We start from the raw sequence: 26,665 nt of genomic DNA on the forward strand, positions 1-26,665 counted from the left end.
ACTGTCACCTCATCATCTTGCTTTTGGCTGACAAAAGTGGAAGCCAGTTGATCTGGTTCTATAGCCTGTTTTCTTCAAGATTCAATGAGCGGTGTGTTTGGCGATGCCCTTCAGCACCCCATTATTGAACTTATTTTTGCACTCAACCTTTTTGTCAGTTTTTGAAATGTCCTCTATCCTCTAATTAACAAGATGTTTTTGCCCACAGAAGTGCCACTGAGGGGATGTTTTCTCTTTATTGCACCATTTTCTGTAAATTCTGAATGCGGCAGTGCATGAAATCCCAACACAATCAACGTCTGAAATACTGGGACCATCATCTCTGGCAACAACAATCATGCCACATTCAAAATCACTTAGATCACAAATATTTCCTATTGTAATGCCTAGTCCATCCCAAACTGAAACTGCCTACATGCTGTTACATACTGTACTGAGTCACAGCCACAAGAACCACTGTTTAGAGGAGCAGGGTGTTCGTGGTAACAAGTAGGAGTACCTAATAAATTGGCCACAAAGGTATTTTACAATGCACTTATCCTAACAGACCCTTGTAAAATCAGTTGTTAATATAGGCATGAGAATGCGAAAAAAAAAAAAAAAAATATATTTTTCTCTTATTTCCCAAAGCTCTGTAAGAAAAAAAAACCTGGCAAGATTTTTAGGTTTCATAATTTCAGCCAATTTTTAATTGACACTTTTTTCCAAAATTAAATATATGTGACAATGAAACAAAGAAGCTATTTAATAATAAAGGCAAATCATTCAACTAACATTGTCTAATGGGTATCTAATTAAGCTGCTTTGGCAAAGAACTGCTGGCCCAGATTCAGATTAGCATATTTTTTTTTGGTCAGGGAATGGCAGGCTCCTTATGGCGATGGTCACTGAAAATCGCAATATTTATTTTATTTCTTCAAGAACAGAAAATAAATTAGTTCTAGTTGCCTTTGAGAATCAGCATGTCACATGAAGCATTTGTAGGAGCAAGTCTCTAATTGTCCCTTTGTGCACATTTAACATAGCTGCTGCCAAGAACAGCCTAAATTTCAGTGCTACTAGAGAGCACATCCCTGGATCGTACACCACACATGCTTGGCACACCTGGCAAACCTGATGAAATTCACTCAGCCGTATACTATATAACCCATGTATTATCACAAGCTGGAAATTCGAACGTCACACAAAACGTTCATTAAAGTCGAAGCGATCGAGTCCATTATACAACGCCGAAATGGCGTTATGGCTATGATGTTTGAGTCTCGACCCATTTTTCCTAAAGCCAGAGTTATGCTTCAGCTGAAGTGCTGAAATACTGGAAATATACTCAAATGACATAGATATATCAAAGGAAAACAATTAACAGGCATATTAAATATTTATTTTTGTTAACTCAATACAAAACTGTAAGCTTCTGTCTATAAAATTATTTAATTACAAGAATTAAAGAGGTAGGAGGGAATCATAATTTTAGCCCAGTCTTTTGCTGTCATATTTTAAAAAAAAAAAAAAAAAAAAAGTTGAAGTCATCCATGCAATTTCCTGCAGAGAAGAAAGGAATATCAGTTACCAGTGCAGTATAATGGCCTTATTATGCAGGGAAATAAGCTATGGGAACAAAATCCTTTTTAAAAACAAGCAGTACAAGGAGGACAAGTGTCTTTCATTAAAGTCACATTGTGCCACCCCATTCCCCCTAAAAATAAAAATACAGTCCCACAACTGACAGTATTTTATCAGTTTTAAATTAACTATGTGGTTTATGAAAGGAATCCCCAAGAAAAGACACCAGCTACCCAATATCATAAAAATGGATTTACAAATTCATTGTGTTACCAGTTCAGTGTTAGGCTACTCAGCCCATTCCATTCGCAAAAACAATATTCCAAATCCTCTGGCTGATTGTAGTTCAAACAACCTGTGGCTGTGTTCCTTTCTGCTTGTGCGTATTCATAAGATTTCAGCAGGGCAGAAATGTAATTGAGCATAATTTACTATGAAACACTATGAAAGGTTGTACTTTATGCTGGATTCCTGAATTCCTCCAGCGGAGGAAGGGAGAGAAAGAAAAAGAAGAAAAAACCTCAGCAGCTATACAATATGCAGTCCACTCCTGGTAAACAAGGATATTGCAGTTTTTTCCTGAATATTTTATGCAAATCATCATGAATGAAGACTTAAAAACTAATGAACAGCCTATCGCAGACTATAATTTTACATTTAGGTATTTGGCAGAGGCTTTTCTCCAAAGCAGCATACAACGAGGGGTATTTAGAAGTATTTCCCACAACAGACGAAGGGCTTACATACATACAAACAACTATTGAAGCACAGCTTGTCTAATACCACCATTTCCCTGGTGCGCATATTCCAGTTGCTACCTACAGAAGTGACATACAAATAGCAAAATAGGCAGATATAAAGTAACAGGTGGTGAAGGACTAACTTACAGGGGCTTGGGGAGGGAAATGGGTCCGAAAGAGATGAGTTTGGGAAGACGCCCATCCAAACATAACTGTGTTATTTTAAAAAAAAAAAAAAAAAAAAAAAAAAAAAAAAAAAAAAAAAAAAAACAGCGGCTTGACTTAATCAGTACAATTTAACGTTTTTGGTTAAGCTGAAAGTCAAAGGGCTTTCTTACATTAACCTCTGGTTTGCACGAAGGGTTTAAGACGGAAAAAACCAAACGTCAAGCGTGAACCACTAAGTAAGGCCTGGACCTTTTGCTGTAACATGACTTATAGACACGAGCCCTACGTAAACTTGTGTATAATTTCCACAATATGTATATTATAGACAATGATGTCATTTAAACTGCAATTAAATATTAATTAGAAGTGAATTATTCTATAGCAGCAATACCTTACAGTCAGTTAGTTCCTTTCTATACAACGGACAATGCAAAGGATCTGAGTTATATTAAGCTTGCAAATCCAAATTGTTCTCATATCTCTTCAATGTGATGTCACGAAACTTAAGTTGGACTACTTACTCCTCCGTTCCCCCCCCCATTACTCATAAAATTTAAAGCAGTTTGTCTGTTATGTAAGGAGATTGTTAGATCATAGCTCAATCTGTCACTTCGCTCGTCACGTACATTGTGTGAAACAAGATTGTGAGTGCTGAGCCTTTTTTTTTTTTTTGCAAGAATCTGACAATAACATGTCAGCTTATAAATTGTAGTATGTCCTTCTTTGGGGATATTTATGGCGTAAATCAAAAGAGGTGCGTCGGATGTCTGAAAAGACGACAAAGAATGATAAAAGTGCGCGTGTAGACGTAAACTTGGCTCACTGCTGGTTAAAACCTGGATCGCACCACTTCAAAAAAGAGCCACTTGCACAGAAGGCCGCCGAGCCATCAGACACTCAACACATTTGAGCACAGACTAGCAAAGGCCCTGCTTTTAGAAAAATATATGTTTATTCACTACAAACAAATAACAGTGTTGTCCTTGCTTGAAACCAGTCCCTTGAAATGAATTCCACAAAGAGGGAAAAAAACAAGACAATGACAAAATATTAATTTGGCCATCCCTCAGGGGTCCTGGCAGCGAGATGGGGGATACTTAACTCAGGCTCTACGTGTAAGACACGAAGTGCTGCAATGTGCCTGTATCGAGAAAACATATTTAACGGTGTGTTGTGGAGAATTAAGCGAGAAGATCGAAGGTGTTTTAAAGTCGTTTTAAATGGGAACGGGTGTGGTGGGGCGGAGATGAAACACTCATTAAATCGTAACCCAGACGCTGCAGAGCAAGAGGTCTGATGATCCTTGGAGGAAGCTGAAACAGACACGGTGCCCACAGGTACGTGGAGGAGGGGGTCCCAGGGCCCACAGTCTCCGCTCTTTCAGTTGCGTCAGGGTTGATGGGCAGATGTGGTATTGGAGAGCAACCTCTCCAAACTCAGCTAAAATGCACAGAACACAAAGAAAACCTACAAATAACTTGATCATTAACAAAAAAACAAAACTAACACGAAGGCAAGAACTGTGCACGTGCAGAACCCCGCTCGCTCTATGTGGATTCTCAAAAAAGGAACCTTTTTGAAACGTTGGAGGCACAGCTGAGTCTTGGCTCAGTGGGAAAAACCTGGCTGCTTTCGCTTCTCATGTGGAGACTCAGGGCTTTGGGTGAGAAAAGAGGAGGGGAGAAAAAAGCAAACTGAGTTTTTTTTTTTTTTTTTTTTTTTGGCGAATTGATAGCTTCTTGAATTAACCGTGCATAGCTAAACAGAGAGAGAGTTGCTGCGAACAGGGAGGCATTACCTCCTTTTTTACCACACTTCCGCCAGAACACTTTGTGTTGAGGCTCAGCTGTCTGTTTATTGTAGTGATGAAAAATAAAGATCCTGATGGTAAAACAAACAAAGCTCCACCTGTCAAATCCCGAGTCACTCAAGCCCTGATCTTCCAGTTTTCCACCTGTTTGCATTTGTCGTCCCCCCCGTCCTCTGTATTTTAGGGTCTCTCAATGTCCCTGTACTTCTTCCGTAGAATTGAGACTTGGTCCTTGAACAGAACCGGGTCCAGCCTCATCTGGGAGTGGACCAGGGGCATGGAGCCAAACCAGCCGGCAAATTTGTTCATGCAGGTCTGGCGCTGAGCAAAGTGATCCGGGTCGGCCCAGCGAGATGCTCGGGAGGTCTGCGGAGATGGGATGGGGCGAGACGAGATCAGCAGGGTACAAACATGCCGATTTCCACTAGTTGTTTAATAGACAGCAATAGTGTGCTCTTTCACTTTTATTACTGATAATAATTACAGTGAAAGAGGCAGTATGCCAAAAATGTCCATCTAATGTGTAATTTTCAGTTTTTATGAGCACTGTCCTTTCCCATGTGTACTTTTGCTAATACAATGTCTTATGATGCTTAAGTGAAGCTGTATTGGCTGTTACACACCAAGTACGCAATATGGAATAACATCCGGAGGCATGGTTATGCATCACTCCAGTTTTTAAATAATGCAAAATTTTTCGAAAATGCTCCATCAAGACCAACACCTCTGTATTCGAGGAGCAAAAACAAAAATCCGTCAAACCCTAGCACTGCCGGCTCTATTTAAGTGCATTTTTTGACTTTCTGTCCTCTTTTTCTTACATTTCAAGGAAAAACAATCTGCTCCGAGCACAGAAATTAAGCTTTTTAAGTATGTTACCAAAGGCATGCTTTTTTGCTTAGGTGAAAGTTAGGAAACAACAACGACGACGACTGCAAGGAAGGTGAGCATCTGCCAAAGCCACAGGACGTCACTTTGAGACAAATGCCAGGAAGAACAAAGATAACAGAGAGAAAGAAGGTCTCTGTACTTCCAGACTAGATGCCATGAGGGCTGTGCCAAGCAGATGAGCATTAAAAAATAAAAGACAAATGTACGGAAGACGGAAAAAAAAAAAAAAAAAATGGTTCAATGAAAGATGTTGTGCCAACTGTAGCATAACTGCTCACAGCCAATAACGACAAATTACAATGCATGGAATAGCAAACATAATGAGGAAAAAGTGCTACTAAACACCTTAAACATACCACTACAGATTGGAAAATTCTTTTCTTTTTGTCTTTTGACTCCATTTACTTTCCATATTCTAGCCATCTGACGTTTCAGCTATCCAAAGCGACACGAGCAATATTTCAATACAAGCTGCAAATGTGAAATACGAAAATGGTGCGGCAAACATTTTAGCACCGAGGTTACAAGTGAATCAATGCGCTGCCTTCAGGAATCAAGTCCACGGCTCTCTTGATGCCCCGCACTTAAAGTTTCTTCACCGAGACGTACCTGTCCCATCATGGTTTCCTTGTACTGCTTCTTCTGCGTGACTTTAATGGGAGGCAGCCGGGTGACAGCAGACACCAAGAAGTTCATGAGGATGTCCTCACAGTTGACCAGCTGGTCCACCATGCTCTTCAGGCTTGCAGGCAGGTAATGGGTGTATAAGTAGTGGTAATATCTGGAAAGTTTGAGTGTAACCACAGACACAGGGGTCAGATGTAACATATGTACTTACCAGTCCCATTTTCCTTACATTCACACCTAGGCAGGTCAGCAGCAGATTAAGTAATCGCAACTGAACTATTAAAATATGCAATTACATAAAAAGGTTAAACTGTAAGTTAAGTCGATAAAGTAAATAAGAGGGGGGGGAAAAAAAAACGATCTACGGAAAGAAAGTCAGCAGTAGACTGCAGTGTTGTTCTGCCTCACTTGTGGTACAGAGCAGCTCCCGTGAGAACCATGGAGTAGTCATTGGTCCACTTAGAGGTGTAGCCCCATCGCTCCTTATTAGCGTCCCAGTAGTGACTGCGCGCCGGGTATCCCACAATCCTTTCTGGGAAACTGAGCCACACGGTGAAGGCAAAATCCACCTGCAAGAATAAGCAAACAAACACCCCAGAAGTAAATTTTTTTTAAAAAACTGATTAAACCATCTGACCAATTTTATCTCACTGATACCAAAACAGAAAACTACTTGTTATGTCAAAACCACCTATATGGGGAGGGTGGGGCCTGATGGTATTTTAGGGCAACTGGAAGTTCTTGACCGCTCGAGGTGCTTTTGGAATGAGGGTTTCAAGGTCTCAAGGCTATTGTGCATCCAGATGCATCCCTGTGTCTTCACTCACCTCCGTGGTGGACAACACAGTGTCCTCATCGAGGCTGAGCACCGCATCAGTGGCGATGGTGTCGTAAGGCAGGAAGCGGCTGCTCATCACCTGCAGGGGGCGGCAAAGTGCACAGCCTTCAAACAGCTGCAATAACGTACGGGAAAACACTACCGTAAGCTTGACTCTCCCGTGTATTAATGAACTTACTCTTTAACCCCATCGTTTTAGGTTTCAAATTTCACGCCTTAAAAAAATGCGCGAACAAAGGAAAGTCCGAGCGGCACCAAACTACGGCATCTTTAAATACACACGGTACAGCGCTCAAAAACTGAGCGATCATTCATTCACTTGGCTACGAAACGCCGTTTTGTGCCATCTGTACACAACACATGCTTTGAACGTGTGGCACACACCCACGCACAGTACTAGTCCCCCCAGCGCATTTTTTGCATCCCTTCTGCATTTCTATTCAGGTATTATTCGGTTGTTAGCAACTCCATACAAGCCACACCTTGCGCAACATATTTGTTCCTTTTTACCTTCCTTTTTCAAGTCCCTGCAGTACAGACGTTCCCCTGCACTGTAAACATATCTCTCTTTCCCAGGCTATTTCCTGTGAAGTCATACGCTTTACCCTCCCTCTCTCATAAACACATTCTTTGCTCAGAGCCGTTTCCCATTAAACCTCTTCCCTGCCATCCATTTTTGCTCGCCGTTTGCGCCCCTCCGCTCTCAAAGCCTTCGACCGTGCAGCTCGTGACAGCTCCTGCCTCGGTGTCCAGTCTGAATCACAGCCCCTCGCTTATCTTAAACCTTTCTGCAATCCAGAGCGCGCTCTTCCTCTCGCCACCGAAAGAGATCCTCCTCCTCCTCCCTTCCCTGCTCTTATTTCTGTTTTGTGCCAACTGCTCCCGATACCGGGAATCGTGCGCGTCCTTCAGCCGGTTCTCCTAGGAAAACCCGCCGATGGATCCTTTCCCTTCCTCGGCTCTCGTCTCACCGACAGACACCCATCTCCCAGACAAGGGCAGCAGAAAGCGACCTTGTCAGAACCGGGCATTTCAAGTCCTGCTACGGAAACTGCTGTTGTACCCTTTCCTGGGCAACTCTGCTTGCTCACCGAGACACGCTGCCAGGACAAAGCAAAATGTGAGAGACTGCGCAAGTCTCACTGGATGAAAACATTTGCTCAGCAATGGGTTCTGCTCGAGAACAGAAAGCAATTAATTTACAGGAGCGAACACTTTCCTGGACGGCATGAGGTCTCAGTGGTTGAGCTCAAGGACTGCAGAGGCAAATTCAGTCTTTGCATGGTGTTCTCCTCGTGTTCTTCCCCAGTGTACCCACACACACACTTTAGGTAATTTATCTATGATGCATTTGCCTCTGTGTGTGTGTGTGTGTGTGTGTGTGTGTGTGTGTGTGTGTGTGTAACTAGATGAACTGACATCCCTTCCACGGTATTTTGCACCTTATGTGGAAATAGCTCCAGGTCACAACAAGGCTCCTTGGATAAGTGGTGTCAATGAATGAATGAAGTTATGGGTATACAATTACCTGTAGAGGCAGGCCTGCAACACAATGTGTGTGACAGCATGTGGTGTAGCGATTAAGAACATGCAGCTTAAAGGTTGCAGGTTCGAGCCCCAGTCCCTGCCTGTACCGACCCTGAAGTGCTCCAGTACCTGCGCTGCATATTCCCCTTCAAGAAGGGTCTCAAAACATATCTCCAAGACGCAGTTCTCCGGATCACAGACCTCCGAACTGCCCCACAAATGACATCTTTGCTTCCTGTCAATTCTATACGCAGCTACACGTGCAACGCGTGCAGGCAAAAATAGTGGTGTTGGACTTAAGGGCTGTACTTCGACAATCATGTGACTGAAAGTGGACTTCTTTGCCTGTTGATGAAATGTACTTTGTTCACTCGGAGCTGTCTGCTGCTTTGGAGAAAAGGGATGTAAAGACTGGCGCGGCACGGAGCCTGCCGGGGCGCCTCACCTTCCCATGTCCCTCGAGGACAGTGACCGGCACAGCAGTGGGAGGCCAGCGGTGCTTGGGGGGGAGGGGCCTGTTGCAGTTCCACAGGATGAGGATCTGTTACCAGTCAGAAGGGGGTCAAGATGAATTTAGCATTTGGGATAAGGAAGGGGGTCAGAGGGTAGCATAACCTATATTTTTATTACTTTTAATATATAGTAAAGTTCTGTTAAAATGGTGAAAACAGTTGAACACTGAATATACACACACATGCATGTTATATATATATATATATATATATATATATATATATATATATATAATGTGTATATATGCATTTATTTCTATATACAGATTCATATATACAATTCCCCCAGCATGTACATTTAACTAGCAAAATAAATTCAAAACAAGCAATGGTAATAAATCACAAAGTATTCAAGTGTGGCCAACATGCCAACGGGAGGCCTAGATAATTACATCTTCCTGACTTTGATACTAGAGGACTGAATATTTAAAAACAATCTGTTTATTTCATCAAGCGTGGAAAAGCACTTTTCTTTATTTAAAGACATTTCTTAGCAATATACTTTGGAAGAGGCCACAAAACAACGAGTTTCAGCAGTACGGCTTCTTAAGCACGCATCCAAAAGCGTCACACAGAAATGCAGTATTATAAAGGTGCACGTAGAGTAATTCGTGTCAGACGGAGACAAGCTGCGCTACCTGAGCGCAGTACTGGGATCTGGAAACAGCAGCCAGGAGCTTCAGGATGGGCTGAGACTGGGAGACGAGCGGCGTGACGACGTGTATGACCGCGGTGAACCTGCGCTCGGGTCTGGTTCCTGCGGCACGGCCGAGAGCAAAAATACCAGACGTGCCGATTAGTCAGTCGGTTGTAACCGTTTCTGCTATTATCATCATAATCATCCTCTGCATGTTACAATATCATTTACTAAATAAACCAGTACAGGCACTCCTCACTTAACGACCTACCTGTTTATTGACCACGCGGACTTACGACCAGCTCTCTTCGACCAGTCGGTATTGTACGCCGTACAAGAACTTTGGTCGTGGAAACGGCGTCAACCATCTCATCTCGCATCACCCTTTCTCAGTCTCATTCTCGTTCCCGCAGCCGGTCAAGTATTCGCTACACCAGCGTTCGCAATCTCCAAGACTACATATTTCGTCTATAAATTTATACGTCATTGCGCACCCCGTAGTACAAGACATCGGCGAAAATATACTAAAAATATACTATAAATATACTGAAAATGCTATAAATGGGGCAAAGGTGACATAAAACAATATCTAAAGATGATTGACACAAACCCAATAGAGAGTACAGTATGCTTGAAATATCGGTAAGGAGCGGCTCCTCGCTTATCGACCAATTCGCTTAACGACCTAACCGTAGGAACGGAACTCGGTCGTTAAGCGAGGAGTGCCTGTATACAGTATAGAAAAATGACAGCCTTTATCAAACTACTTCAAGCATCCAAGACGTATGACAGTAAGGCATTTCAGAAGCAGCTACAATAACAATCATGTTAACAATAATAACACTTGTACGTATACAGTATATCACTTAAACACCCCCTGAATAAGAATACCAAGTAAATACTGGGGAACTTTTTCGCCGCATTATCTGAAAACGAAACAACGGAAGTAAACGAAATTAAAGCCGAGTGGCAATACTTGAGTGCAATTTTTAAAGCAGCTTTGATCTCCTCTCGCTTCGGTTGCTCTACTTCAACGAGCAGCATCGACGACCCCCTTGCAGTCATTACGGCGAGCTGAAGGAAGGCAGCGCCTTAATTGTTACTTCAAAAACACTCACCATTACCTCGTACCTAAATAGATGCATAAATACTGTCGTCCCACGCATCAGTCACGTACGCGTCGCTGAGCGTTGTTTTTAAAGGCTTCTCTTAACCTTTGCGTTCGCCCCTCATTTCCTCAAGCAGAGCATTTCAGGACAGCAAAATACAAACAAAACCTTCAAAAGCCAAGTTTTTTTTTTTTTTTTTTTTTTTTTTAAAATAAATCTATTTATGTAACATTTATATTTAGGCTATAATGCAGCGTTGTAGCAAAAAATTTGCCTGGGTGACCAGAAAGATATATTTTGAAATATGCAGCGGGGTTCACCTATCGTACCACTGAATCAGGACTTTTCACAATACCGTGGCTATGATATTTAGACTTTACTTAAAGCAACTGGCCGAAGCAACATAATTTGCATCCGCAGGTATGAAGGTGAATTTGACGTACAGCAATCTTCACGCGACCCAACTCGAAACGCGTCGGTACGCTCCGAACTCCTGGCCACCTGTCACGGTGTAAAGAGCGGTTCCCTCCACCAGGTGGGACTCACCCAGCTGGGCGTAGTAGAAGGGGAAGTCTCCCAGGTAGGTGGAGTACTGTGGCAGGGCAAACAGCCCCCCGGGAAGCCTGTTCCACATGAGGCTGCTGCGAGACGCGTGCCTGAGGACCCGGTCTCGGACGATCTGGGGGAAAGGGGGTAGAGACCCGGTTAGCATGGTTTTGGGGTTTGCGGGGAGGCTGCCGGCGACACGAGGCGCGGTGACCCCGGCACGGTAACGGCTATCGCACGAGGAAAGGCACGAGACGGGGAGACGGCCAGCTGCCATACATATAGCATACACACCACCTCAGAGTATTTTGAGTAAGTTTCAAGGTCATTAATTAAAACTTAAAAAAAAAGAGTCAAAGCCCGTGGCAAATGAGATGCCAGTGACAGGATAAAGAGCTCACTTCTTGGTTCTCTCCCTTTTCGGCACTCTGACAGTCAATACCGCTTCAGACCGTCATTTTGTCCAAGGCCTGAGGAATTATTTTCCCCTTTTTCTATCAAGACGACGTCTTGTGCCTTGAAGTAAAAACCGGTACATGCCTTACATGCGGAACACAAGCACTTTCAATAGAAGTGATTTCAGGACAGCCACCCACACCTAGCATGAGTAACAAACGAAACATCTGCTAAGACTTAACATTTTTAATAGCCCGGTTATGAAAGAACAGTGCGATTTAACAACGAACACAGCGGTGACTCTGATGCCTGTGAAAACTGACAAAATCGTGTTCAGAAGATCAGCTCAAGGTCAAAAAAAAGCATAGCTCCCATAGAAATAGAAATGCCCATCCGCGTATTGGAGCTGCTTGTTATTTAGCAGAATCCAACTCTTGTTATTTGGTGTCAACAGGTCACTCGTGGGTTAAGGTTGTAACTCACCTCTAGGGTGGTCAGTACGATCTTCTCCACAGAGGAGAAGTAGGCTTCCCACAGGAACTGCGTCTGCTGCCGCAGAGCCAGGATTTTCTCCGGGCGGATGGTCCGGACGATGGAGGGGATCTGGAAGGAGATGGATGCTCAGGGATCCGAACCGATGTTGCGTCTCAGGCACCGCTCAACGGTGGCCCTGGTCTTGCGCGGTGTTTCTCGCCCCAGGTCTCGATGGGCGGCAGTATGTTGAAGTGAACTAATCACGACCCCACCCGATCCAAGTTGGTCTCCTCCCTCAGTACTGGGGTTGTGGGTAAAGGCAGTCGTGACAATTTGCTAGGACTGGGGTGGAGAGCGGCGGGTCACGACTGGTTTGTTCTCAACATTTATAATCACACTGCAGATCTGCAGGACAAATATTCCAAAGGAATAAGGAAACGTGTCTTTGGTTTAATACGAGCCAACACTCTGCTTAAGTAAATGAATACGTCCACATGCTGACATCTGTATTCCTCAGTTTAACATCCACGACGCTGTTAATGTAAATTTAATCCTGATCATGCTGGTAAAGTACGGCATATTCCCTAATAGCAAGGAAAATTAATAATTTGATCATTCCTGGAAACGCTAGCAAAGTAACGGCCAACGGGTGATGCAGTAAGTGCAATGCAGGTGAGAAGAAACTGATGTGGTGTTAAGCGAGGCTGCCATCATACCCTTGTTGGGACTTCTCAACTTATTCCTGAGGGCAGTGCTGCAAAGCATGCTCGTTTAATCCATCACACAGCCTTCGTTCATGAATCGGACAAAAATCAGGCTCAATTTCCAATGAAATATTAAATGCATCAGCCAGAAGGGAAGGGCAAAGGGGGATGCTACTGCCTTTTCTGATTAGCTTAAATACCGATCTGTGTCAGTTTTGCATGTCCATGATGCCAGTCAAATCTGCCGGCGTCTGGCTCAATAAAGTAAATTAATATCCAGTGTGCCTGAGCTAATATACCATGTTCCAACTGGAGAGAGGAGGAGGAAATTAAGATAACCCAATAAAAGATTTCTCATATCCTGGACAGGTTCTTTTTGACTGGGACCAATAAAAAATACATTTAAAAGAGTATGGTGTAACCTTAGACTTTTCACTGGCACTGCACTATTTGCTTTAAACTAATTTTTTTTTTTTTTTTAAATCTATCACTGGATCCCAATCAAGTGTTGTACAGTGTACTCATACTTTTGACGGCATCCATACAAGAATCCATAAATGCACTTTATTCCTATATAATGGGCTCAAAGTACAGGTATACCCCACTATACAGAATCCTGGCTTACAGACTTTTGGTATAACGGCCTTAGAAAAGTTGTACCAATGTTCGATATTCAGACCGACTACTCCTGGTATTAGGTACTGTTTTTTAGGGTGTTTGGAGCAGACTTTTCCCCAATTATGTACAAGTAATGAGTCAATAAGGCACAGACTTCTTAATGTAAGATAACCTCTTCTTAATTTTGCATTGTTTTCAAGTTATTTTATTAGAATTGAGAATTTTTTTTTTTTTTTTTTTGAATTGTTCACGCACCTCTCTACATCTTAGAGGGCTCTCAAAACTCACCTCTTTCTGACTCACTTCTCCCCTGATTTCGTAAGTGCGCGATAAATGTGTATGTTTGTTATGCTTAATTTTTAAACAATTCTTTTTAATAATGTAAAGGCCTACACTCAGCTACTTGTGTAATGTGCACTGATTTATACAGTGGTACGTGACAAGTTGACTGTCCTCACAAATCACGTGTCTGCATCCAAATCTTTTCTTCTGTTTGTGTAACACACTGCTGTATTGGTTTCTAAGCTTTGGAGAAATGTGTCTGAAACATGAATAAATGTACTTTGTGTGTCTTTCATACGTTCATGTGCGCTTACTGTACAGTAGTTTAGTAAATAATCAGAGTTCCTAATTTAGTCTTAATTTCCTTCTTGTTTACTCTTAATAGCTTATCATCCTAATGTTTTGATTACCATTTCTTGAGTTTTTTTTTTTTTTTTTTTATTAAATAAAGTGTTTGTGGACATATTTTTCAAGTTCAGGTGGTTTTTATGTCATTCCTCTATATAACCTGTATACAGTGAAATGAAATGTCATTTCTCCGGGGACGATGGCGCAACACAGGACAGCATGCAGGACTACATAAAGTGCAAATGCACAACATGTTTGGGCATGTCCATAAAGTTCAGGAACACATCTCTTCCCCCCATTTAAAATCATAGGAAAGGACCGGCCAATTTACAGTCTCGGTATATGGACTATTTTCAGGAACAAATTAGGCACGTGTAACGGGGGATCCATGTACTGTATATAATAGTAAGACAGTCAGAAAAATGGAAAGAATCTGAATCAGGCCATTTACTTGTAGGAGAATGGAAAGGGGTCTTTTACTATACAAATGAAGGCTGGGCGAAAGGTTGCCGGTTGCGTGCGAGTCGGACGCGGCTCCCACCTGAAGAAGCAGCCTCTCGTCCCCGATGACAGCAGCCATGTTCCAGTCCATGATCTCAGAGAACGGAAGCTCCCAGCCATTGCTCAGAACCACAGGGATGCAGGCCGCCTGGACGCAGATGGAGCGAGCGCCACGTGTGAGTCACACATGAGGACTGCCAAAAGTTTGACCCAACAAAATTAACAACTACCGTTTACATTAACTCATCTAGCTGATGCCTTTGTCTAAGGTGACACACAATGTTAAACTGTACACTAAGCAAGTTAAAATTATTTACCAGTTTATAAAGTTGGTTTCCAATTTATACAGTAGGGACAGCTAGTAGCGTAATGGTTAGAGCTACTGCTTTTGGATCGAAAAGGTCGCAGGTTCAATCTCCACCTCCACCTCCAGTGCTCTTGAGCACGGTACTTACCCTTAATTGCTATAGTAAAAATTACCCAGCTGTATAAATGGCTACGTTATTGTAAGCTTGTAATAATGCTAACTTTAACATTGCAAGTCACTTTCGAGAAAAGCATCCGCTAAATGAATAAAGGTAAATGTAATACATCTGGTATACCATAGCAGGAGCAGGGATTTGAACCTAAGTCATTCGGCTTCGAACCGAAGAGTATAATCGTTACACCACCTGCCGCCCCAGGACATATTATACTAAGAATTCTGAGAATGCCACCAGCTGTGGAATAAACCTCTAAATCTTAACCGTAATTTCACAAGATCCACCTTGCTTAAAATGTACGGTAAGACTACTGGCCAAGTATACTTGCACATACAATGAATCTCATATGAGGGGTGACGCTTACTCACTCAAAATTCAGAACAATATGAGAGGTAGAAGTAAGCATATAGTAAAGTCTCAAGAAAACCACAAATAAATACTACCTAAACAGTAAAACTACTCAATTACTGTTACAATTATTAACATGGTAGCAGCACGATTAAACACAAATAGGTGTAGCTGGTGAGACAATATTAAATACATTAGTTAGACTAAAAACTATGTTGCCATTTCACATTGCAAACCGAATTCCACTTGGAGATCAGATGTAAAAAGGAATCGGGAAAATTGCAGAAAACCAAAACGCCACATGGCAAGGAAAGCAGCTGGTACGAAGCCCGATTCCCTCCCCTCTCGCTGTGTCCGCTTGCACCACGGCTACTTTGACAGAAGTCCTGCAGAAAGTAAACACCGCCATCGGCTGACTAAGCACAGATCAGCAGGTCTGCAATAAGTGCCGGAGAGAACAAGGATCCGCACGAAAGACGGAGGCTGAGTCATTACCCCGCCGCCGTCTGCGGCAACGCTGCGGAAAGTTTGCGAAAAGGCGAAAGATGATCTCGGAGAAGTTTTAAATCACTGGAAACACCGTGGGAGAAACGCAATGTTAATGAGCCCGAGCGTGGAGGTGGATTTGCGTTAGCTTCTTGTCATCCTCTGCAATATCTCAGGTGACCTTGCTCCATGTGGAGGGGTGGTGGTGCACTTCTGGTTGACGGCAGTGACCGTCACATCAGCATCAAGGTATGCCTGGATATCACGCATTACCACGGAAATAATGAGGTGTATTGATTACATGCAATGTGAGTAAAAAGCGGGTGAATAGTTTTCTCTCAATGCATTCAGTGAACGAGACTGTTGAGGAAATGAGGCCCCATGTCTTCCCAGCGCTTCTGCAGGAGTCCCCAGAAATGCACGACGCTCGCGTCTTCAGTTGCTTTCACTCTTCTGTCCGGCCTGTCCCACACAACGTAGCCCAGGCATTCCCACATTTTACTAGCACTGCGCATCTTGAGAGACATATAAACACATCAGTAACGTAACCTGAAGTCACTGGGTGTTTCGAGTCTTTCGACACTCTCGCCCAGGTGACCCGACCAGGGTTGACCGGACACCGGCCGGCGTACGTTTAGCGCTACCCTGAACCCACGGCTCACCTCACCTGCTCCGAAGCCACGTGGAAGCCCTGTCCACAGCCCCAGTAACAACTTTCATACCCTTCCTCCCCTAGAGAGAAGATACTTTGTCATTTTATGCAATGCAATGAAATTTTGTGTAGCAGCCCTCAGAACAATAGCAGCAGAAAGAACATAAAAAGGTAGGTCAATCGACTGCTCACTTCTCTGCTTGGGCAGGGTGGGCGTGATGGAGGCCACAGCTCTGGTAAAGAAGCTGTTCCTCAGTCTACCTGCCTGCGAGACCCAACACATTATGGCCCTATACAGAGACTTCCCTACAAATCCCTGCAGCTACTTCAGTGGACACACACCTTACCCTGTAGCATTTTGAGCAGTACTACTCCAGCAGTTCCTCTTATCTCACCATCTTTCTTTCATTGGCTTCTTCAATTGATTCTTCCAAAGGAACCGTAAGCTAAAACAAGATTACTTGCTTATAGGTTTCCAACAGCACCGCAACGTCTAGCCTCGGATGTTTCCGTGACGGTGGCTGGAAACCCAAGTGGCCTTCCTAAGTCAATCAACTCAGCCAACTCAGCAAACCAAGCACTGGCACCAGGAGTCCTGAACATTAGATCAAGAGTGATGAGCTTTGGGTTAAGGGCAGCACTTCCTGGACACAAGCTTGGGTTTGATCAACCCATGTAACCTGTGCGATGGTATCTCATGATGAAAGACCCAAACACACAGTGAACCCAAATGATGTCACTGATTATGTGTCTAAAAGCATCTTAAGATGTACAAAATGAATAAGCTGAAGAAAGCTTTCCCACCGAAACGCATCCGTCCCAAAAAACAAAATCTTTTGGCAAGCTTGAAGTGTGCTCTCCTATCATTGCTCAGAATGTTGCACATAACAGGGGGAGTCAAATACACAAGCCCTTCATTCCTTATTTTACTATAAGTTGAGGCGTCTTTTTTTTTAATAAATAAAAATGTCACAGAGTTGACAAAAAGCAGTCTGGGGACAATTATTCAAGTTCGCCTGTATAAAAGTACGTGACTGCACACAAAAAAAACAAACACAAAAAAAACACACACACACACACACACACACACACACACACACACACACACACTGGTGGTTAACTGTGCAGAGGTGAAAAAGCATTGTTTTCCAGCAGACATGTCCTCATTTAATGTTAACATCTAAATTTGCATTGTCTGTACCTTATTAGGGAACTATATCACGTTGAGGATTGACGTGGAATATGACAATAAAGAGTCAACCTGCTTAATGTTGCACCTTTCAATTGTTTTCATCCCAAAACAGAAAACGTTAGGAGGACCGAATTGTGGCACGGTCGCTCACGGCTAGGGAACAGTTAAGACTGCCGTTTCCCAGGCGACAGGTCAATAACGCACCGGCGCTGCCAGCGGGCAGTCCCGCTGAGGTTTGTTGGGACGAGTGACGATGGCGTTATCGCCAATTAAAAGCCTGAGACATGCTGGTTCGTAACTGAACAGAGGAACACTGATCAGGGTTAGGAGAGACATCTGCAAAAAAACCAAGGGTCGGAGCGCTAAGCAACAGAATTTAGTAGGCTAGTGTCACTCCTCAACTATGATTCTGAGGGTTTTCAATCCATTTTTTTATTTTTACATTGCTTAGCTAGCACTGGGGAAGAAAGGGTCGTTTTCAGTTGTCTCCCTGAAGTTTAAGGATAGAGGTTCTCATACCACCTCCTGCTGCTGTACCCATCAGAAAAGGTAGTTATCCTGAATTGCTTGGGTTAAAATTACCCCGCTTTGTAAATTGCGTAAATCACTGCAAGTAGCTTAAAAATGTAAGTCACTAAATAAGATTGGGAATTCCTTCTTATACAACTAGATGTTGTACTGGAACAACTGAGGGCAAGGGTACAACAGTAGGCAGTGTAGTGGTTATCTGAATTCCCAGGGTTCAAATCCCACTCTTGGTGGTGGTCATGATTGTCATCATGGTGATTGTGATGGTTACCTTGAGTGGATATGGTAAAATTTTCCCAACCATATAAATGGGTAAAATCACTCTAAAGCTGCTTGTATAAAATAAGGCACCTCAGAGAAAGACATAGAGGTTGACAATAATAATCTGTAAACAGAATTAATGGCAGAAAACCCCCATTCACTGTTAGGATGGATTTTGTTTGTCCTTATAAGTACATATCTGTTTATTGTGAATAAATGGACATTGGTGTCTAACAGATATGTTTCAGACCAGAAAGTAGTAAAGCAAAATTTCCACCCGGGTCTTGAACAAGGAACTTCCAATTAAGTCACATTTACATCCAATTCTTTAACTTGCCGTATTGTTTTGGGGCGTGCGCGCATGTTCATTTGTGCGACTGCGCGTCTTAAGTCTCTCCTCACCTGCAGAGCCTCCAGGAAGCGGAAGGAGCCGAGCCGACGTCCCCGGGGCACCAGGCAGAAAGTGGAGTTGTGCAGCATCTCTTTGTAGTCGTACCTGTAAAGGTGAATTTAAAAAGCAAGGTAATCTCACCAGCTCCAGCACCTTCTACATCAGTACCCTGCCTGTTGGAACACTGCACCTAGCTGCTCCCTCTGCTCCCTCTGCTGCCGACGATGCCCATCACCTTCACCCGGCTGTTGACACCCTCAATCCCCACCGTCCCGGCAGGATTCAGGCTCCTTTTCCAGCGTTCCAGCTGTCGCTCCAGGCACCTTTCCACCGAGGTTGCCAAAACTGGCCCCACAGTCAAGCGGGCTGCCAGGTGACCTCAACGAGCCCAACGCCCGAACCCCTTCGCCCACGGGGACGCAGACAAGGCGGCGGCTGACCGAACGGGCAACGAGCAAAGCCAACGCAAGCAAACAGTCAGAAGCCCGGAGTAAAGAAGGAAATTACAGCGTGCCAAGTTCACACACCAGCTCGTGGTCACATACATGAGAGCGTACCTCTTGTGGCGTTCTTCACTCGGCTCATGGCAGTAGACTATATTTTGTGTTGAACATCATTGACTGGAAAGTCAAGTGTGACGGCAGTGCTGGGCTTCTAATGCAAAGAAAAAGCAAGGGACCAGTAGGTGGCACAGTGGTTAGTGCTGCTGCTTTCAGACCCAAAAGGCCCAGGTTCCAATCCCACCTCCTGCTGTACTACCCTTGACCAAGGAAGTTACCCTGAATTGATAGAGTAAAAATACACAACTATATAAATGAGCGGATCTCCAAGTCGCTTCGAAGAAAGCCGACGTAACGAATGTAAATGTGTTTTCCTGCGGACAGATGTAGGCTCCTCGAGTGTTGCTTTGCTTTCGCCGTCTCCCGCCCAGTTCGTCCCATACAGATGTAGCCCAAGCGGACTCAAACTTGTCACTGGTGCTCTACCTGCTGTGTAGGAGAGCAGCTTCAGCACAATCCTGAACATCTCCTACTAAAGAGAACTTTTCAAAATTAATTACAGCTGGCAGCGTACTGGTTAACGTTTCTGGCAGTGGACCTAAAAGGTCGAAGGTTCGAATCTCACCTTCGGCTGTAGTACCCTTGAGCAAGGTACTTATCCTGAAATTGTTCCAGTAAAATTACCCAGCTGCATAAATGGGTAAATGATTGTAAGTACCTTAACGTTCTAAGTCGCTTTGCAGGGAAAAGAAAAAAAATGAGCTAATTGAATAAATGTAAATATAATTACTGCCAAGTTCCACTTCCTTACACAAAGACCCCATTATTGAAACAAAATTTTTTTGCGACTATTAAGGATGGGAACTGCTGGGCGTTCACGAGCGAGCGCTTCAAATATGAGCAGAACTCGACTGCGTAACGCGACGCCTCGTATGATGCAGCAGTAACGTACTAAATTAGCGTGTTAATGGCGGCAGTTAGGCCGACAGGGAGGCCCCGACAGCTATAATAAAGCCAGCCCATCACGGAATAAAATCTGTGACGTGCGATGTCCTCATCAGACTAAAACTCCCGTCTTCCAAGATCGATCCGCTCGGTGGTGCGGCGGGTAACGACGGTTCCTCGCTCCCCCCGATCTCCACATTTAGGCGCAGGTTCAAATGCGGCTCCGCGAGCGTACGGTTTGCACGTCCTCCTCGTATTTGGCATTTGTGAATATGATGTATACTTTTACCTCTCCTTGTCACCCCTTTAGGTTTGGGAAGAATACCACACTGATAAGACAACACAGCTGTTTTCAAAAGGCCCCCAAAGGCCCTATTACGGTAACCCAGCAATACTTCACTAGTCACAAAAATTACATTTGGCATCACGCGGTTTGTATGTTGATGCACTAGCGTGTATCCTGGACACGGCTTTGCACACCGAAGGCTGGTACTTACCTGCTGCCTGGAATCATTAAATAAACCAGAAGACTAAGTAAACTGAAGAAACACTGGTGTTTACATGTAAGAAGTTTAAAAATAAATAAATAAATAAACAAATAAATAAATAACAGAACCACTCGCAGTAGCGATGCTCGGCCAAGTGGGTAATAGAGTTCAGCGGATTCTCGCTGTTCTGCAACAAAACTATTACGGAGAGCCACCGGTTTGCCATCCCTCTCTTATCGCCAACAGCCTGCACCCTTGGCCCAAGCGCTCGTAAGCGCTCCGCCGCCCACTGTAAGGACAACGTCGACGACAGCTGGTTAAGGAGATGTTCCGCGATTTATCCGCGCTCCCCGGCGCCACCAGGTTGTCATTACGCGCCAGTTGATGCAAACCCAGGTAAGCGGCAGCCAAGGGACACAGCCGAGAAACGGAGGGAAAGCGTCAAACGGATTCAACGTATGTCCGGGGTGCAAGGCTACGTAGAAAACACCCTGGACGGGACACCAGTCCATTGCAGGGCAGGCAGCCACACGCACACAAAATGGGGAATTTAGAGCGACCGGTCAACCTGATACGCATAACTGTGGGAGGAAACCAGAACACCTGGAGGAAACGCTTCACCTCTACAAACCCATTGAATTCATACCTTTAAGTCTGATTTCTGATCAATATTTAGCAGATATGAAATGTTCCATTTGCATATGCGGCGAATTTTATTCAACTCTCTCTGTCAGCACCCCGTTTTCATTTTTGCTACTAGCAGCCCAGCGTTTACATCTGCCTGGTACCAGGTATCGTGGGAACGAATGCCATATTAGTTTGCACGTTGCCTCAAGGAGGCTGCTTTTGCTATGCCACGTTATAATAATACTACTATTATTAAATCTAAAAGGAGTAAACAATCACTTTTCAGTTCTGACTGCACTGCAGATTTTAAAAGAACATACGCATCCTCAAGAAGGTTCTTATTCCTGATTTCAGAGGAGGGGAAACGAGACGAGACGTGACGGAGTCGGATAGTACAGAACGGCACGGAGTTAGCCGGCCAACCTGGTCTCACTTTGATTTTGGATCAAGTGAGCAAATTGTGGTGTAAGGCAAACACAATCGAGCTGCATGACCACTGCCGCAGGGTCACGCTTCCACTTCCCACAATGCTCGAGCGTAATGCGCCGTGTCGACGGCGGGCCTCTCGGTGAGCCCTCTAATGGTTCTGCCAAACGGCCCCCCCAGGAGTGCCAAAATTATCAGATCCTGGCTACGGGTTGAACGTCTGAGTAAAACAGGGCAGCAAACGTAGAATAAGGTTGCTGAGAAAGCGGTCACTCTGTTGGGTGCGATCAAGCAATGACGACTTGCTGGTCTAATAGAGAATTGCATATTCTCAAAAAAGTGGAAAATCGCGAGGTGCCAAACGTCAGGGTCCGCACATATAAAGGTAAGACTGGGTCTGAAAATGCTGTTCTCAGACACAAGGAGAAACACTTGTAATATTTGGTTTTGCAGAGACAAATACTTCTGGTTTCAACTTCTTAATCACATAATATTTTTGTTAAGTCATATAAATCTTTTTAAAAAAAATCTGAAAACTTTTTTCCCCATAAGCTGGTATCGGGACCCTGCTACATGGGAGCTGAGGATACACAGAATCAGATCTTGTCTGAGGATCTTAATCTACCATCTATCTTGTATGAACCGTCCAAAGATCACAAGAGTCAGGGTCTAAAATGAACACAATCTACTTTGTTTAGCCTCTGAGAGCATGTGAAACAGAGGTTGCTTTTCTCCTTCGAAAACAAAGTTCTCCTGCAGGCTATGAGTAATTAAAGCTGGAAACCTGTCAGTAATTAATACGCAATTAGAATAAGAGTAAAAACCATACGGTTCCAACAAACACCTCTTAGAGTTTCCACACAGACGTGCCGATGAAGGCAGCGCGATAGCCGAGCATCACCTGCATCACGTTATTAAGTGACATTTAGGTGAATTTATTAAATCAAGAATCGTAGATCGTTTCCATCAGACAAGCAGCTGATGATGAGACAAGCTTGGCGGGTGATTCGGAGTATATTTCCGGAGTAACTGGCCCACGATGGACTGAAGCCTCCTTTCAGCGTTTGCTCTTTCTGCTGCTGATGACACGTGTCCAAAAACAGAAGCGGTCCACTGCTCCACACTGCCTTTTACCACTTTCAAGCCTCTTCAATATACAGAGCAAAGCCATTAACTAATATAAATGCTCACCGAGATCCACGGTTTTTGCTGGGTAACATTAGTCCATAAAATTTGCTGCCTTTGGACACGAAGGACCGTGGTTCAAATCTCACATCCAACCGTAGCACACGAACAAGGTACTTACTCTAAATTGCTCTAGGAGAAAAAAGAAAAAAAAAAAAAAAAAAAGCTATTTAAATTGGTAAATGATTGCAGGGAGCTTAACAGTGTAACTCGCTTTGGAGAAAAGCTTCAGCTAAACAAATGTAAATAATTAAAAAGCAACACGCACTTCTGTTATAATTTATGGTTTGAACAATTGAATCAATAAACCCCATGTTGCTGGACCTTTCTTCACTCCTTCACCTAGAAGCACCTGTTTTAAAAAAAAAAAAAAAATGCAATGTAACCAATCTTCTTATTATTCAGGCATACAAATACACGAAAGACAACATGCAACGGCGCTTGAATGTTATATGGAAGTCACTGTCTGTGGTACCAAAGGTGCTATTTTTAAAGGGGGCAGCTGGCGGAATAGTGGTTGATGCTGTTTGTTTTGCGGTTGAGAACCCAGATTTGAATCCCGCCTCAAGGCGCATCACCTTTGATTAAGTAAAATTTACCCAGGTCTCTCACTCTTGCCAGGCATCGCGAATCTGAATATGAATAGTACGAATTCGATTATAAATAGTTGTCCTGAACTCTGTTCAGCTTTCGGTCAGATGGCCAACTGTTGCTAGAGCGACATCCATAGCTTTTATGATTAAATGGATCCACTGCATTGCTGCTATTCCTCTGTTGTGTTGAACTTCAGCCTTGCCAGTCAGAAAGTGGTATAAATGCAGTATAAAAGGGTAAAATGTATGGAGCTTAGTGTACAAAACCAAGATAAGTCATTTTAAAGAAAGGAATGAGCTAAATGAGTACAAATAAGAATCTGCATCAACAAAACTGGTCAATATTCTTTAAACTGGGAAGTCCAGATTGCTGTGTTCACAAGGAGATGATATTAAATTATATTTTAAGAAGGGAAAAAAAACAACAGTGGGTTCACAGGTCAAGGTTTTCGAAAATACAGCAAATGGCATCTTTTGTTGTGCAAATCACCACGGCAATTCTTCGAAAAAAAAATGACAAGCCCTGAAAAGGTGGTCGAGGTTACTGTTGATTGTTAGGGCACTGCTCCGTTTTAAAGGGTCTTTATCATCCAGCTCGGTGAAATCACAGTTATCCCACTGAATGCACCTATTATTAAAAGAAAAGTCAACCTGCGTGCGTACAGAAAGGACATTAAAGCCCAAAAACCTCGCACGTGAACACACGCCATGGCGGAGATGCGCGTGTACGTCGATACACGCTTTCCTAAGCTCTCAGCTCGACCGCAGCTTGCCGTTATCGCGCCTTCCATTTGAAGACCCTTCCGGAACCACTTCAAATGAGACGTTCTTGCTAATTAAACTTCAAAGTTATTCCTGGAAAAGCCTGCAAAGACAACATCCGTACAGCACTTCAGCTGTGCATGTACCTGTCCGTTCATTACATGCAAATCTGAAGCATTTGCCTGAAAACACCAATTTACGACTGAAAAATGGATATTAATTAGTATGCCGTGTACTGATGACTGTGCGCCTCTCTCCCTTGTTATTAATACTGACAAACTGCACACACAACAAATTCCTTTGTACGTAAATAGAGGAAGTAAATGGAAGAATAAATCACCTGCTTCAGAAAGTTTTTGTAACCACTAAGTGTCTGTCATTTAACATAATTTTAAAATGACAATAGCTGAAATATTTTTTCATATCAATTGCTTTTAATGTTTATTTTTGGTGGTGTTGTAAATATTAGTGTGCAATCTTGACCTGTCTCCCATCATGGACATTCAAGTTACACATCCACTGACACTCCAATATGCGGTTTAAATTCATGCAAGAGGGACTCATCCGATTCCCTGGCAGAGCAAATAAAGAAATACAAGATACAATTTTCCATTTTCCCTTTTACATTCAGTGAATATCTTTATTTAAAATTGTGACAGAACCATAAAAAGACCTCAGGGTTGAAGGTGTCAACTTCGACAGATAAAGTAACACGTTATCACTATGTCAACCTATTAATCCCCGCCGACCTTACATTTACCTGATGCTTTTCTCCAAAGCGACTTACAGTGTTAAGTGTATAATTATTTACCCATTTATACAGCTGGTTAATGATACTGGAGCAATTTAGACTAAGTACCTTGCTCAAGGGTACTACAGCCAGCCAGAGGTGGGGATCGAACCTGCAACCTTTGGGTCCAAAGGCAACTGCTCCAACCACTACATTACCAACTGTCCCGACGACTAAGAATTAAAAGTGTGGAGAGGTAAACTGCCAAAAGGGAGGAGGAGGGGGGAAAAAAAAAAAAAAAAAAAAAAATGCATTATCTTTGCTCCGATGGCTCATGAATTAGATCTTTTCTAACTTTAGTGAAAAAGGTCACCACAAGAACTGTACATTCATTCATTTAGCAGACACTTTTCTCCAAAGCGACGCAGGTCTCATAGAAAATACAAATTTGTGCATTACATTAGGAGAAAGAGACATAGCTGCAGGTGTGATTAAGTACAAGGAAATCCTGCCATGAAACAACTTACTAGAATGAAGTCCTTGAGAAAGATAAAACAAAAGCCCTCTTTCAAAGACACTTCAACATTACAACAACACAAATACATGCAATTACAATTACCCTCAAATGGCCATCCAATATATAACACGAACTGGGTAAACCTTAGAAGCGAGGCCGGCAGTAGCCATAATCAGCTGTAAGAAACCTCCTGCAATTTCCAGACAAAAAAATCTTGAGGTAGTTGAAGCTGTATGCATCTCATCACAGTATAGGCTTCAGAGTTTGGTGGAATAAAAGCATTGTAGGGGTTTGAGTAGCAGCCCTTGATTTCTCCTTTCAAATGAGCACCGACACCAAGTACGGCTCGGCAGCAAGCAAATAAAGCAGGAATGCTCATTCACGAGCAAGAGTGCAACATGAAGACGTGAACGACCAAGAACGTACATCTCTCAAGCTTCTCATTTAGAAGGGCCAGGGGACCGAAGGTGAATGTGCAAAGAGGCTAGGTCAGGACTATGTAGAGGAAAAAAGACCCCCTACGATGACACAGCCGCTGCGGGCAAAAGGAAACACTTGTGCTTGCATCTCCCCTTAGAAGAGATGCAGGTGATCCTTTCGCAGAATCTTGTGGTCGGCACCATTGTTCGTTCAGTAGAGCGAAGCCGTTTAACAAAGCCGCACCATCACGCAGCACAGCGGCCCGCCGTCCTATACGTCGGAGGATTTGTGAATTCAGAATTTCTCCAAATCCATTCGAACGGGGATAGCATGACTCGTGCTTATTGCGAGAAGCATCACTGTCCGGGGCTGACGAAGCAAGTGGCACAAACTGTACTCATGAACACATCAAGGTTTAAGTGAGATGGCTGAACTTCTCCAAATGTCTTCAAGGATGTGCTGAGTTTTTTTTTTTTTTTTTTTTAAAATAAAGCTAGACATCATTAGCATCAAAGCACATTAAAGTGCAAATGAAAAGCGAGTCTTGACTTCTGAAGTACACTAAAGGGTTGAAAGATCATGAAAAAGGGAGCATGTGGATTGGGAAGAAAAAAAGTCAATATGAAAATGATCGCCTAGCAACACACAGAGATGGAGTGAAAAGGCCCAATTTCACATATCGTGCATCGCTTCCAGGGCTAACAGGAGCCTGTACTCATGAATAAAGGTCTCCCTGAGAAACAGACCTTTTGCACATTCAATGGGAGAAATGTAGAAATCCATCCAAGTTTTGCAAAATTCAGCATCCCGAAACGCACCCTAGTCATAAAAACACATTTTG

The 26,665-nt window shown here is 43.3% G+C and overlaps 1 protein-coding gene across 1 annotated transcript in view; it reads right to left on the bottom strand.

The window, feature by feature from the left end:
- Positions 1 to 3,007: 3,007 nt before the first annotated feature.
- The window catches only part of LOC108940524 (exostosin-1a-like), a 52,615-nt gene continuing 28,957 nt past the window's right edge, over positions 3,008 to 26,665 (bottom strand). Inside the window, exons 2-11 of the mRNA XM_029259932.1 lie at positions 18,643 to 18,736; positions 14,332 to 14,439; positions 11,848 to 11,967; positions 10,969 to 11,101; positions 9,315 to 9,433; positions 8,610 to 8,705; positions 6,627 to 6,716; positions 6,208 to 6,368; positions 5,782 to 5,953; positions 3,008 to 4,647 (exon numbers count right to left, since the gene is read on the bottom strand). Coding sequence (XP_029115765.1) covers positions 4,462 to 4,647; positions 5,782 to 5,953; positions 6,208 to 6,368; positions 6,627 to 6,716; positions 8,610 to 8,705; positions 9,315 to 9,433; positions 10,969 to 11,101; positions 11,848 to 11,967; positions 14,332 to 14,439; positions 18,643 to 18,736 — 1,279 coding nt within the window. The 3' untranslated portion in view covers positions 3,008 to 4,461. The remainder of the gene's footprint in view (positions 4,648 to 5,781; positions 5,954 to 6,207; positions 6,369 to 6,626; positions 6,717 to 8,609; positions 8,706 to 9,314; positions 9,434 to 10,968; positions 11,102 to 11,847; positions 11,968 to 14,331; positions 14,440 to 18,642; positions 18,737 to 26,665) is intronic.

Source organism: Scleropages formosus, chromosome 18, assembly GCF_900964775.1.
Source record: "Scleropages formosus chromosome 18, fSclFor1.1, whole genome shotgun sequence".
In the NCBI taxonomy this organism is placed as follows: Eukaryota; Metazoa; Chordata; class Actinopteri; order Osteoglossiformes; family Osteoglossidae; genus Scleropages; species Scleropages formosus.